The 13,634-nt window shown below is 34.7% G+C and overlaps 1 protein-coding gene across 6 annotated transcripts in view; it reads left to right on the plus strand.

Annotated features, from left to right (window-relative positions):
- Window positions 1–13,634, plus strand: part of TCERG1 (transcription elongation regulator 1) — a 63,818-nt gene that overhangs the window by 47,055 nt on the left and 3,129 nt on the right. For all 6 annotated transcript variants that reach the window (XR_013379722.1, XM_077897726.1, XM_077897727.1 and 3 more), the window contains 6 exons: window positions 320–438; window positions 4,942–5,092; window positions 9,119–9,283; window positions 9,796–9,978; window positions 12,105–12,284; window positions 12,956–13,039. Coding sequence is in view for 5 of the 6 variants with exons in the window: in XM_077897726.1 (XP_077753852.1) it covers window positions 320–438; window positions 4,942–5,092; window positions 9,119–9,283; window positions 9,796–9,978; window positions 12,105–12,284; window positions 12,956–13,039 (882 nt within the window). In the remaining variant the exon portion in view is untranslated. The remainder of the gene's footprint in view (window positions 1–319; window positions 439–4,941; window positions 5,093–9,118; window positions 9,284–9,795; window positions 9,979–12,104; window positions 12,285–12,955; window positions 13,040–13,634) is intronic.

Below are 13,634 nucleotides of genomic sequence, written 5' to 3' on the forward strand. Positions count from 1 at the left end.
AAATTTGGAAGGATTCTAATTTCTTTCACATATTTTATATTGCCTGAAATTCAATTTGAAATCAGGGAAAATGTATTCAATTTGAAATTAGGGAAAATGAAAATTAAAGATGCTTTTAAGTTTCTTCTAGAAATCTAAACAGAGGGTTTGTGAGACTTGCTACAGATAACTTATACATAAATGAAATATGTGTAGTTGGCGCATTTATCTATTATAGTTCGGACAGAGATATTTATTTAGTATTATAGATTCCATAGTTTGGTAATTAAATGATTTATATGAAAGACTAACTTGTCAAATTGGTTTATTTTTGTGATAGGTATTTGATCAGTATGTAAAGACAAGGGCAGAGGAAGAACGCAGGGAAAAGAAAAACAAAATAATGCAAGCCAAGGAAGATTTCAAAAAAATGATGGAAGAAGCAAAATTTAATCCAAGGTATATGATTCATTACTTAACATTTCAAAATATCTATGTGCTTTCTCCTAAGTTCAGTTAAGAAAATGTGTATCTTTTAGATAATTGGATTATTTGATTATTGTTGCTGTATTTCCAATCTTCGTTCTTAATATATTTCCTTTAGAGGAATCTCTTGTGCCCTTTGAGAGGCATTGGTTTTTGAGAAGGCTACCTTTGTTTTAAAAGCTTCCCTATGGGAGTAAATTTCCTTCTCTAGAAACTGGCAAATGATTTAAAAAAGAAAAATCTGCTTTTTAAAGTCTGACACATAATAGATTGTAGAATAGGAACATTATTTTGAGTGAATTGAAGTGGTAAAGGACCTCTGCTTTTGTCTGACATTTTCAGTTGATTGTTAATGGGTATTGAATCTGTATAGTGTATAATGGGCTGAAGAAGATAAGACATTTTAAACTTACGTGGCTAACATCGTAACACAATAATGGCATCATTTAGTGGATATTATATGTGCATTTAAAAGTATATGTACATCTCATACTTATTTTTCAGGTAAGGAAAGTAAGACTAAATTAGGTAACTTGCCCACATGAATCTGGGGTTTCAGTTAGATTCCATTGTTAACATTGAATAGTCTAGGCAAGGGAGAATTACTTTCTTATTTATGGCTTAGTTTTGGCAGTGGTGTTAGACTGCTATGAACAATTTGTAACATGGAGAATCTCCAACAAAACTGTAGGGTAGAATTATGGAGCATCTGGTTAAGTGGTACTTTTTGTAAAAATCCATTTTGTTTAAACAGTTACTTTTGTCATTGGAGATAGAGAAAGTGATGCAGTTTGAGAAAGTGTATTTGGTATTACGATTTTATATTTAAAAGATGAAGAGAAACCTATGGCATTAATACACATTTCAGACAAAGTTAACAGAGTATTTGTGTTTCTGAAGAATGCAATATTTGAAAGGACGTAATCGAGTTTTAGGCTCTCTAAGGGTTCTTAGGTCTTAATGTTTGGTTAATCAGAAGAGTGAGTTCTTGGGTCAGATACTTGGGAGTGGGTTATTAAAGATATTTTGGGAGGCAGTTGAGGAAATTTGAGCATAGTTTATTATTACATGATATTAAAGAATTCATAATATTTTTGGGTACTGTGGTTGTGGAGGGAAAAGGATTTACTCTGAGGGAGATACATGGCTGAAATATTTATAGATTAAAGTCTCATGATGTCTGCAACTTGTTTTCAAGTGATTCAGCAAAATACATCTATTTATTAAAAGCATTATGGATCTGGCAATAACTGAAATTGAAGAGATGTCCATTTTGTGGATTTGACAGATTAAGTTTGCTGTGTCAAGTATCCTGCTAGTGTTTTTTTGGAGCTGATAGAATTGTTGGAGTGATCTGTATTTTGCGGGTTACTTCAAAAAATAAAGCCATGAGGTACATAACTGGAAGTCTCGCACCAGGAACATTGTGCTGTATTGCTATATTAATATATTTAATAGTAGCCTAGAGATTAGGACCAATTTTAGTGAGTGGCAGAAAATGAGGAGGAAAAACTTAAAATGGACAAAATAGTGTGCATTAACTTAAGTTCACTTTGAAATGGAAGAAAACCACTGTCACTAAGCTTTTTAGTAGAGTTTGTAAAGTCCTGGAGCTTATTCTAAGGAAAAGAATGCTTGGGGAGAATTACCTTAATGCCCATTTCTACATCTTTTTTCTATTTTTGATGGAAAGGTTAAGGCATTCTTTGTAGGGTCAATTCCTGGTCTCCTGCTTCTATTATCCACCTTCAACTCTCCTTGAGAGAAGAAAAAAATCTCCTCTTACCAAAGCAGTGCTTTTTGGAGTTAAGAGATAAGTCATATAAAAATCTATCTGAATTTAATGCTAAAACTTCATCTTAGTCTTTTCTGTGAAAAATCATAATTATTTACCTATTGTATTACAAGTTATAGAAATACCTATAAAATAATTAAATTCTCACTTTTGTAAGTTGATTTTGCATTTTAAAAAGTTTATTCTTTAATCATAGTAGTAATTGCTCTTCTCTCTTAAGATTATAATGCAAGGTGCTTAATTTACCATAAAAAGAAAACATTTGGGGATCCCTGGGTTGCTCAGCGGTTTGGCACCTGCCTTTGGCCCAGGACGCGATCCTAGAGTCCCGGGATCATTGGGCTCCCGGCATAGAGCCTGTTTCTCCCTCTGCCTGTGTCTCTGCCACCCCCCCCCCCCCCCCCCCCGGCTATCATGAATAAATAAATAAATAAATCTTTAAAAAAAAAAAAGAAAAAGAAAACATTTGATGCACTACATATGATCCCCTTTCTGGGACATCTGTTTTTTATCTAAAAATTTTATTAAAGGTACATACCCATTATTCAAACCAACTGCAATATTTCATTAATGAAATTAGGTATTGTAACATGTAAAAGATTGTTAGAATCAGGATTTGGTTGCCAAAGTGTAAAAATAGCAAACACTAGCTGTGAATGATACTTCTAGTTTTCAGTTGCTGTTTTAATTTAAATTCTAAATTTTGAAGTTAACCAGTTTTTTCTTTATAGTGAAAGTTGTAACATAATCTTTATTTTAACACCAGAGAAGATGTGTTTTATAATTGCATTGAAATAGTTAAATAGTTCTTAAAAGGAGAAAGTTAAATTTATTTTTCCCCTCTAAAAAGATGTTAAATGTGGGAGTATTTATTATAAAAGCAAATTATTATTATGCTTCAGATATTGAATTCAGATATTAAACTTCAGATATTGAAGTATATCCAAACATGAAAGCTATATTTAAAGCCTTTTATTTGTGAAGAAAATTTTTATGCTGAGCCTCATTAGCCCTCATAGGCCTCATCTTTTTATATAGCCTGCTATATATTACTAATCTTTCACTAAACATACCTTAATTGTGCTTTTTGGATCTCTGCATGTTGATGTTTTCATCCAAACCAGGGAAAGTTTTGATGAGCATTTTTTCTGCTCTGATTCATTTTTTTCCCTTTTAGAAGTCTAATTACACCTATTTAAAGTGTTTGGTATTTTCTCACATGTTCCTGAGACTATCTCCGCCCCCCCAATTTTTTTCCTGCGTATTCTTTTGGTTAGGTAACTGGTACTGATCTAACTTGGAGTCACTGCCTCTTTATTCACTGTCTGCTCTTTTGTTAAGCCCATTCAGTGAATTTTTCCTTTCGGTTAACTTTAGGTTCTTTTTTTTTCTGTTTTCAATATCTGAAACTTTTTTTAAAAATTTTTTTAATATTTATTTATGATAATCACAGAGAGAGAGAGAGAGAGAGAGGCAGAGACATAGGCAGAGGGAGAAGCAGGCTCCATGCACCGGGAGCCCAATGTGGGATTCGATCCCGGGTCTCCAGGATCGCGCGCTGGGCCAAAGGCAGGCGCCAAATTGCTGCGCCACCCAGAGTTCCCCTGAAACTTTTTTTCATTCATTAAGACTTTGTTTTTAGTTCTTTGAACCCATTTTTCTTTAATCCTTTCAGTATAATTATAATAGATTATAATATATTAGATTATAAAACATTTATCTCTGCCTAGAACAACATCTGGGCGTTTGGGGGTTAGTTTCTGTGGATTTAAAGAATTTTTTGGTGTAGATTATGCATTCTTTGTATGTTGAATGTTTTCTTATTGAATGTTGGAAATTCTGGGTATTTTCTTCACAGGCAGTTCATTTTATTACAGGCTGACCTTAATTTAGCTTTGATTTAAGGTTTTGTCAGTGCATATCTTGGAAGGTGAAAGGTTTTTCAGTGGTCCAGCTCTGTCTCCCTGGTGCACCTTTTGTGGACTTTATTGTTCTAATGTTCTTTTTCTGTACTTCTCAGTTTCTATGTATCACTTTGGTGGGGAGTGTAGTCTTTGCCTGCTTTGGGACAGTTCAGCCTTGGTGGTCTACTTACTCATGGGGAATTGTTTTGTGGTATAATTATGGGGTACTCTCTTCCAATAGCTTCTTCCTCTGCTATTTTAGCACCCAGACTCTGATCCTTACTGCTTATGGCTATTGAGACCACTATATCCTTGGAGTATAACTTCTCGGGAAATTGTCCCATGGCAAAGGGCAGTTGGGACACTCCTTAGTCTTAGAACTCTTACCTGTTGTCCACTGTTTTAAAATCAGTTGCTTCATAAATTTTGTCTTGTCTTATGATTGTTTCTGGAAGAAGAGCTAATTCAATAAAGTTACTCCTCCATGGCTGGAAGCAAGATTCAGCCTTCTTAAGTCTCTGGAAGCACATACATTTTTTTGGCTCTTTGATGTGTTATCCCCCAGTATCATGCTGATAGCTTGCAAATTGCTAACCACATTTTCACCCTTTAGCCATCTTTTACTCCTTTCTGTAGCTCATTGTTCACTATTTAGGTAGATAAGGGACTCCATGATTCTTTGGCACATACTCTTGCTGGCAAAATGGTCTTCTGCTATACCTTTCTACAAGCAGAAATAGCTCTACCAAAGTTAGCACACTTGCCATTTTGTTACAGAGCTACTTTTAGTGAATTTGCAGCCAAGCATGCTAAAGATTCAAGATTCAAAGCCATCGAAAAGATGAAAGATCGAGAAGCCTTATTTAATGAATTTGTGGCAGCTGCAAGGAAGAAAGAGAAAGAAGATTCGAAGACCAGAGGTGAGAAGGTAAGATGGTTTTAGTTCCAGCGGTGTGATTGACAGGAGTGTGAATAGAAAGGGACTGATGTGGGGGGCTGTGTTGCTAATCTCATTCACGAGCATAAATTACAGGACCCACAGTTACTGTTTAGCTTTATAAGTTAACTTTTACGATTGTTTATATGTATGAATTGTCACTTCACTTCCATGATATTTATTTTAATAACTTGGCTAAACTACACAGATTTGCTTTACATTTTATTTTACATTTACAATTTATTAATACTGAGATGCCCAGTAAACCCAGAACTGTTAGATCGTCTACTCACTGGTGCCTGTTAAGATTTCAAGATTCTTAATAAGTGGTAACCTTTAAATTTCAAAAAGCTTTTTTTATCTTTTTTGCCTTCTAAAAGATAGCATTTTAGTGAGTTTCTAATCTTTTAGTAAACATATCTTACATATAAATTATTGCTTATCAGAAATAAAGGTCAGCTATTAAAGATTAATGAATTCCAAATGTCATTTGATAGCACTATCATTAGTGGAGAGGAGCCCACCACTGGAGAAGCAGACTGGTGGAGATGGCACCAGTGGTGCGTGAACCATCAAAACATAATAGCCACTCTCCTTAGTGTCCCTGTGTGCTTTGTGAATGGAGAAAAAGGAACTCTGAAGCCTAATCATTTTTGGCATTTAAAATGACCTGTTATTCCAGAAAGTTAAAACATCACAAATTCTATTAAGAAATGTTGTTAGGGGGAGTAAAGCACTCTTACTAGGAAGAAGCCTCTTTCACTGTAAATAGCAAATGTTGGGTGAAGTAACTTTTGTCAGAAATACCTGAAATTTCTTGATTTTATAATATATTGGGCCTCAGTGTAGATCCTTCCAGAATTATTTCACTATTAACTTTTTTCCCCCAATGATTATGCTTCTCAGGAAATGTGCGTAATTGAGTGTTGAATTAGAATCATGTCAATGAATTGTTTGCTACTTTTGACTTTTAGTAATAGCCTATTTGATTAAAGAAAATCAAGTAATGATACTCTATGTGATTGCTTTTATACAAATTGAATTTTTCTGTTTGCATTTGTAACTAATGTTCTTTTTCTAAACACTTCTTAGTAACTATTTTGTGTTCTGTTTTATAACAAGTGGATAGACTTTACAGTTTTGTACTGTGCTGCTTGTCAATCACTTCAGTCTGACAGCTGTCAATCATTGATACCAAAGTATTATGGGATTCCCTAGTGAGGAAAGAATTGGTATCTCTGTGTGGTGACTTAGCCTCTCGCAGTTCCGGTACTTTACATTTTTTTAGTCTTTTTCCTTATGAAATGGTGAGAGTTGTGCCCAGAATATGTTAATTGAAATGAAATAAATAGACATTAAATAAACCTAATATATTCAGCTTTATTTTCTTTTGATTGTAAAATTCTCTAAATTGCAGGTTTTGTTTTGTATCATTACTAAATTTTTTAAAAAGAGGCAGGAAATTACTAAAGTGAAACTTTCTCAGTCAGTTGAAAGAATGCAAAATTACTAACTAGACTGTGGAAACAAATCTTCAGGGGTTTAAATATAGTATATTTTATATTTACATTCTGAAAAGTAGCTGGTTAATGAAGTTTTACCACTTTCTTCATGACTTTTATTGTGCTCATTTTTAGGAAGTTTATTGTCTACTGGTTTTTAAAAATCACATTTTAACTATGTGTAATTGAATAGTAGGATTAGTGCTTAGTAGCATTGGATTTTTTTTCTTTATTCTTGTGATTCTCTAGCTGTTTCTTGTAGCATTGAGATAATGCAATTAATAGCTGAATAGTAAAGGTTTAAAGGTAATTATTTGCTGAGTCAAAAACCTATGAAGGACATTGACTTTTGATGAAGTCGCCTTTTTTTTTCTTTCAGAAGACATGTTTCATATAGCTTTTACTGATAATATTCCATTTTATAAAAAATGCCCCTAAAACTAAGCATTTTTTTTAAAATGCTTATTTTTACTAAACTGTTTAGTTTGCCAAAATATCTGCTTTTAAGTGTTTATTATAATTTTTAGTTATTATAACCAAATTTTATAAAATTACAGTTCAAATAATATGCTTTTTGGAATAACACATTTGAAGTTGCATATAAATAGAGTTAATCCTCATGAAGTTGGCATTTTTCTCTCGACCCTCCCTTAAATTTCATCTTGAACAAGTTAAGCATTTTTGTTACAGTTACAGGCTATGGAGACTACATTTCCTTATTAAACTGAACAACATAGATGGTAAGGTATTTCCATTTGGAGAGAGAAGAAAATAGGGAATATAGGGCCTCAGATTGCTGCTAGTGGTATTTACTTTTTGTTTTTTTTAAATTACATTTACAATTGTTAAATAATTCCCATATAGGTAGCAGTTTTGGTAAACCACATAATAAGCCTGTCATGATAGTATCCACAGTGGAAGGAAGATTAACTTTATTTAAAGTTCACTTTGTTTATATATCACACATTTTTAAAACCTATGTGTTAATCCTTTATAGGTTTTGTGTCTAATATGTGAAAATTGTCTTTAAGTCAATATAAATTCCTACGGCTTGGAAGGATTCCTATTTGATACAGCTTGCATGCTTTATTTAACATGAATTTTGTCAACTTTGCTTTGTAGTTATATGCATCTAGGAATTGGGTGTTCATCATGTCAGATACAAAGCAGACAAGATGAACAGGAAAAGTGTTACATCACTATATCAAGTAGTTTCTTTTTTCATTGTCTGGAAATACTGGCTTTATGAGTATTTCTTACTATTGCACACAAAGGCAAGAGCCAAGTTTAGTAGTAAAGAAATCCACAGCTGGTGTTAGCTCTTGTCTTTTAAAAAATTCTCTGATAGGGAAACTTTTTCTTACAACTTTCAAGGTATTTTCCAGAAAGAACACCGTCCTCCCTTTTAATCCTCTCATAGAGGAAGTGAAGGTTTGAATAGGAAAAAGGAATGATTCCATTCCTAATTTCTCATTCCCTCCGTCAGGTAGGAAGCCAGCATGTTTAACTCTTATGGGGAGGCGAGGTTCTTGAGATGATCGGAATCCTCTATTAAATTGTTACCTCGTGTGTCTCCCCTGGTAGGGAGTGTAAGATAATTTAAGATTAAATTTTAAAACAGGTCCTCAAAGGTGCATAAAAAATAAATGCCTACCTTGTCCCTTTCTTCCCTAAAGAAAATGAGAATTACAGTTTGGGAGTGGGGTTTTAAGTATTGTATATGCTAACGCTAAAGGATTAATACCATTTTTACTCTTGGTATAATGTTACTGACTTGGTAATTGATGGGTTAAGAATGTTAATTCATTAATACTTTTGAGTTATATAATGGTAAAAGCATACATGATTAATGACTAAAAAGTACAAAAAATCTGAATATAGTTTGCATAATTACTGATTATAACCATAGAAATTCTGTAATTTTATATGTAAGAGTGCGAAGATTGCTTTTTTAAACTAAAATACAAAAATTTACCCTGCTCTTTACCTGTTTTTAAACATTTGACAATTAGTTTCAAGCTCTGAATGAATGAGACTTATTTGTGCTCAGCTTTTTCCAAATTCCCCTGTAGTAACAAGAAATAGGTCATTCTTCCTGTCTTGATGTTACAGTATAGTTTACTGTCAGTTCATAAGCCTGAATCTTACCTAAAAATGAATGTGAATTCTTGTTTTTTATTTTAAAAAAATGGCAGTTATGAAATGAAAAAGTTAAAAACAACCTAAGAAGATTTTTTCTCTGTATTTGAATAATTTCGTTGGAGAAAATTATTTGTTTTGAATTTGGTAGATTTTAAATGAGAGCTTATATGTGTGTTGATTTTTATATTTTTCCTAAAAGAGCAATTTTGATACTTTTTTACTAAAAAGTATTCTGCTATAAATGCATTTAAAAAGTTACTATTCTTGTCTTTAAGGTAAGTGAATAGTTCTTTCTGCTTACAAACATTTGCATATGAGGAATTTCTCATGGTACATCTCCCCCCTCAATCCCACTACATGTTTTGAAATACAGATTAAATCGGATTTCTTTGAACTATTATCTAATCATCACTTGGACAGTCAGTCCAGATGGAGCAAAGTAAAAGACAAAGTAGAAAGTGATCCACGTTACAAAGCAGTGGATAGTTCATCAATGAGAGAAGACCTTTTCAAACAGTACATTGAAAAAATAGCCAAGGTAACCATTGTTTTTACTTGTACTGTAAACATGGAATAATCAAAAATTTTTTTGAACAATAAAATTCTTAATTGCATTATAAAGGTATTCACTCCTCTTGGGATTTGGAATTTGTCTTTTTTAAAAAAAATTATTTTTAAGACTTTATTATTTGAGACCAAGGGCAAGAAGGAGAATAGGAGCAGAAGGGTTGGGGAGTATGGGCAGAGGCAGAGGGACAAGCAGACCCCCCCTGCTGAGCAGGGAAACCAACGTGGGGCTCCCATCCCAGGACCCCGGGATCAGGACCTGAGCTGAAGGCAGATGCTTAACCCACAGCCACCCAGGTCCCCTGGGATTTGGAATTTTTCTTGTTGGTATTCTTAATATAAGGATCTCTAGTAGTTGGTGTGGAAATGAGGTGGTATAGCGTTCAGGTATATTCTTGATAAAAACCAGGGTTGAAATTTTCTGTTTGGTAAACTAGTTATTCTGTGGAAACATATTTTGATAATATAATTTTACTTTTACAGAATTTAGACTCTGAAAAAGAAAAGGAGCTTGAAAGGCAAGCCCGCATTGAGGCAAGCCTTCGAGAACGAGAGAGAGAGGTTCAGAAGGCTCGTTCAGAACAAACAAAAGAAATAGATCGAGAGAGAGAGCAACACAAACGAGAAGAAGCTATCCAGAATTTCAAGGCTCTTTTGTCTGACATGGTATATATTATTCTTGCCTCCCCTCCCCCCCAAAGTATTGGATATTTGAGATCTATTACCTTGTTTAGTGAAAATTTTCATACTCTTTAAATTGACTCTCAGAGATATAATTTGTTAAGTTGTTTTATAAATTACAGTGTTTTCAAATGCAGTTCTTGGTATTAGCACCATTAGAATAGGAAAACCCTAGTTATTTAACACTTTCAGAGGTTAGATATTTTGTGTATATAAAAATTTACAATCCTTTAGCCTCAAAGATAATTTTTTTAAAGATTTTATTTATTCATGAGAGAGAGAGAGAGGCAGAGACCTAGGCAGAGGGAGAAGCAGGCTCATGCAGGGACCCTGATGTGGAACTCGATCCTGGGGATTACGCCCTGAGCTGAAGGCAGATGCTCAGCCACTGAGTCACCCATAATTATCTTATGTCCCTCAAAGACAATTTTTTAAATCTTGATAGAAATTAATTAAATTATCACATGCTGAATATAAATTAAATAATTAAATTATCACATGCTGAATGCCGTACTAATAAACAAGTGTTGAATGTAATTAATTAAACCTTTTTCTTGATGATTTAGGGTCATTACTGTGGTGATGAATTATTATACATGTAGATGGTATAAGATCTAGGACTGGAAGTATACTGACCCCAGGAGATACCCTGGAATTGTTTTGACAAACCCTTCTGCATCACCCAGGGTTGTTGATGTGTGTAGGGTTTTCTCCAGACAGTGAATGCCGAAGGCTGCTCTGCTGTTCTGCTTGTTTTGTCCTCTCTCCATGTCACCGTCTCTCCTGCTGTTTCTCCTCTCTTCTTTTGTAAGGGCTCTTTACTACTGTCTCTTCTGATTTCTTTTCTTGATTCTGCTGATCTGTTTTCAGTTTCCTCTTTCATTTCTCTGGACAGTTACAGTCATTTCCTGATTGTTCTCCCTGCTTTTACTTTCCCCAAATTCATCCTCTTTATTGCAGTCACAGAAATCTTCATAAAAACCAAATACTATTTTGCACTCTTCCTGTGGCTTGCAGAGAGAATGTTCTCCTGGCTTCTAGTGGTCACCTACATTTAAAATTTCGTCTTCCTAGCGTAATATATAGGCTGTTCATTCCTTGACTCACCCACCTTCATATTATGTTATCCTCTGGTTTCCTCTCTTGCCCTCTAAGCCCCAGCCTTTCTGAACTACCTCTAATGAATCATACTTACATTAACGAATCCGTCATTGCTCATGCCAATCCCTCCACCTCGAATGCCTCCTGATGCAAACTCATTCTTCAAGAGAACACTCAAGTATCTCTTTTGTGAGGTTGATCTTGGCTCGTTTAAGGCAGATCTGTTTTTCCTATTCCCCTTTGCCACCATATGTTCAGATACATCTCTGCAGCATATACTACGTGCTGTTGCTGTTATTTGCGTATATGCCTCTTTTCTTAAAAAAGTGAGTTGTTTGACGGAAGGCATAGTATCTTATTTGTTTTTACAATATCAAACTTCATGTTTAGCTGACACGTTTTTCAGTGCTTGATAAATGTTGGTTAGATAAATACTTTTGCTTTTTTTTTTTTGCATTTTTTTCCTTACGTGTCTTTTCAACCTCTCATATTCCTTAGCATTGGCTGCTGTGTGACTAGCAATAACTTGTGATGCCATTTGCAGCCATGAAGGATACCTTTCTGCTGGTTATTGAGCCAGCCTGATCCGTCATACCTTTTCTTATTAGCCATGTTAATTCTTGCTTATGCTGGAAATTGATAAGTGTACATTTGAGCTCAAGATTTGTTGAGTGTTTTTTTTCTCCTGTGACCTCTTTAGTACTTCAGTAAGATATTTCCTGTTTTATTTGTACCATTTCTCCTACTGAAAGTTGGCAAGATGTTAAGTTAGAAGCTCTTCCCTTCATCCGTCTCCACCTGTCAATCCATACTTGATAGCTTTAGGTGAGCTCTGAGAGGTGGGCTTTTTGGCTTTAAAGAAGTAGATTTTCAGTGGCTGCTTAACTAAGGTGGAATCACCAGTAGCTCCTTTCATTATTAAATGTATCATTTTAAACCTAAGTAAGTAAGTCTTTTATTGTTGAAATATGAGAAGTCTATGGTGATAGAATTTCTTGGTATGTTTTTAGGTACGTTCTTCAGATGTGTCATGGTCTGATACTCGGAGGACTCTGCGGAAAGATCACCGTTGGGAATCTGGATCTTTGTTGGAAAGAGAGGAGAAGGAGAAGCTTTTTAATGAACACATTGAAGCACTTACCAAAAAGAAGAGGGAGCACTTTAGGCAACTTCTGGATGAAACTTCTGCAGTAAGTTCCTTATTTTCCCTGTTTAAATCTAGATGGGCCTTCATGAATAATTCCAAAAGTAAAACATCGATGTGATTATTGGTGTCATGGTGTTTAGGTCCATTACTGGAATTCATGGGTTTTATGACCCTTTCTTTGATTTTATTTTTCCTTTTTTTAAGTAAAATGTTAATGGCAGTCTTACTATATAGAAATTACTTCCTTCTGCAGTTTTCACATTCGTATTTGCTCCTTTGGTAATTCATGTCCCTAGCTGTATGATCATTGGTCCCTTCCGATGATAGGCTTAATAGATTCCATCTTTTGCTTCATCTTCAGTGTGGTACAGTGGCCCCCTTCTACGTACCCTCTGTTCAGGTTTTCTCCTGATTCTCTGATCTCTTTTTGATGATGGTTTCTTTAGAAGTTATGGTGTGATCTATGGAGTTTGCAAGGCTTGCTAGGTGATAGTCTTAGGCTCATTGAAGTATGGCCATGAAAATAACTCTTGTGGCAAGCCAGAAAGAAATTTCATTAAAGCTGCTTCCCTGTCCTTTAATTAGTCCAGTTAAGTTTGGGCAATACAGGAGGTGGCAGGTCAGTGTGTGATGTCGTGTACCAGGTATGCTCCCCTTTGACCCTCAATAAAAGTGAGTCATATTTCCTTTTTTTTATTCACTTGCCTTTCAAAGATTACCTTAACATCCACATGGAAAGAAGTAAAAAAAATCATTAAGGAAGATCCTCGGTGCATTAAGTTCTCCTCCAGCGACAGGGTAAGAGGATTTTGTCTGAGATTTACTTACTGTCAGTTTGTAAATATTAATTGGGTGCTTAACAGTACCACTAGTTTCTTGACCAAAATGGAATTGATGGTGTTAGGTGAATAATTTGTAACTGTTTGAGAAAGAAATCTGAATTTTAAATTCATATTTTGTATCTTGCATGATACATTAACAAGAAAGCACAGTAGAAACTTAAAAAATTTAATCCTTGGAGTCAAGCCTCTGTTTGGGGATGTTAGAACTTTAATGAAGCTGTGGGGTTTTTTTTATTGTATAGTTGGGTCCGACTAGGTAAATACATTCTCTCTGACAGTTGGGACCAGGTGGTCAGAGCCCCGTGAAGTGTGTAGAAGTAGAGCTCCCTTCTGGTACACTCTGCCTCCTGTATGGAAAACAAACTCAAGCTGGGTTCTGAAATAGTGACTGATGGCGAGGGCAGCATAGTTGACCACAGTCTTAGTTTATCCTTGGCTTTTCATTTATTCTCTGTCTCCATCATTGCCCTTTCCTGGTTGATTTCTCCAGGTCTAGGGTGCATAGCCCCATAGATGTAATATTCTTTCCCCTCTTGCTTTTTTAATAAGTT

Source organism: Canis aureus, chromosome 5 (genome assembly GCF_053574225.1).
Source record: "Canis aureus isolate CA01 chromosome 5, VMU_Caureus_v.1.0, whole genome shotgun sequence".
In the NCBI taxonomy this organism is placed as follows: Eukaryota; Metazoa; Chordata; class Mammalia; order Carnivora; family Canidae; genus Canis; species Canis aureus.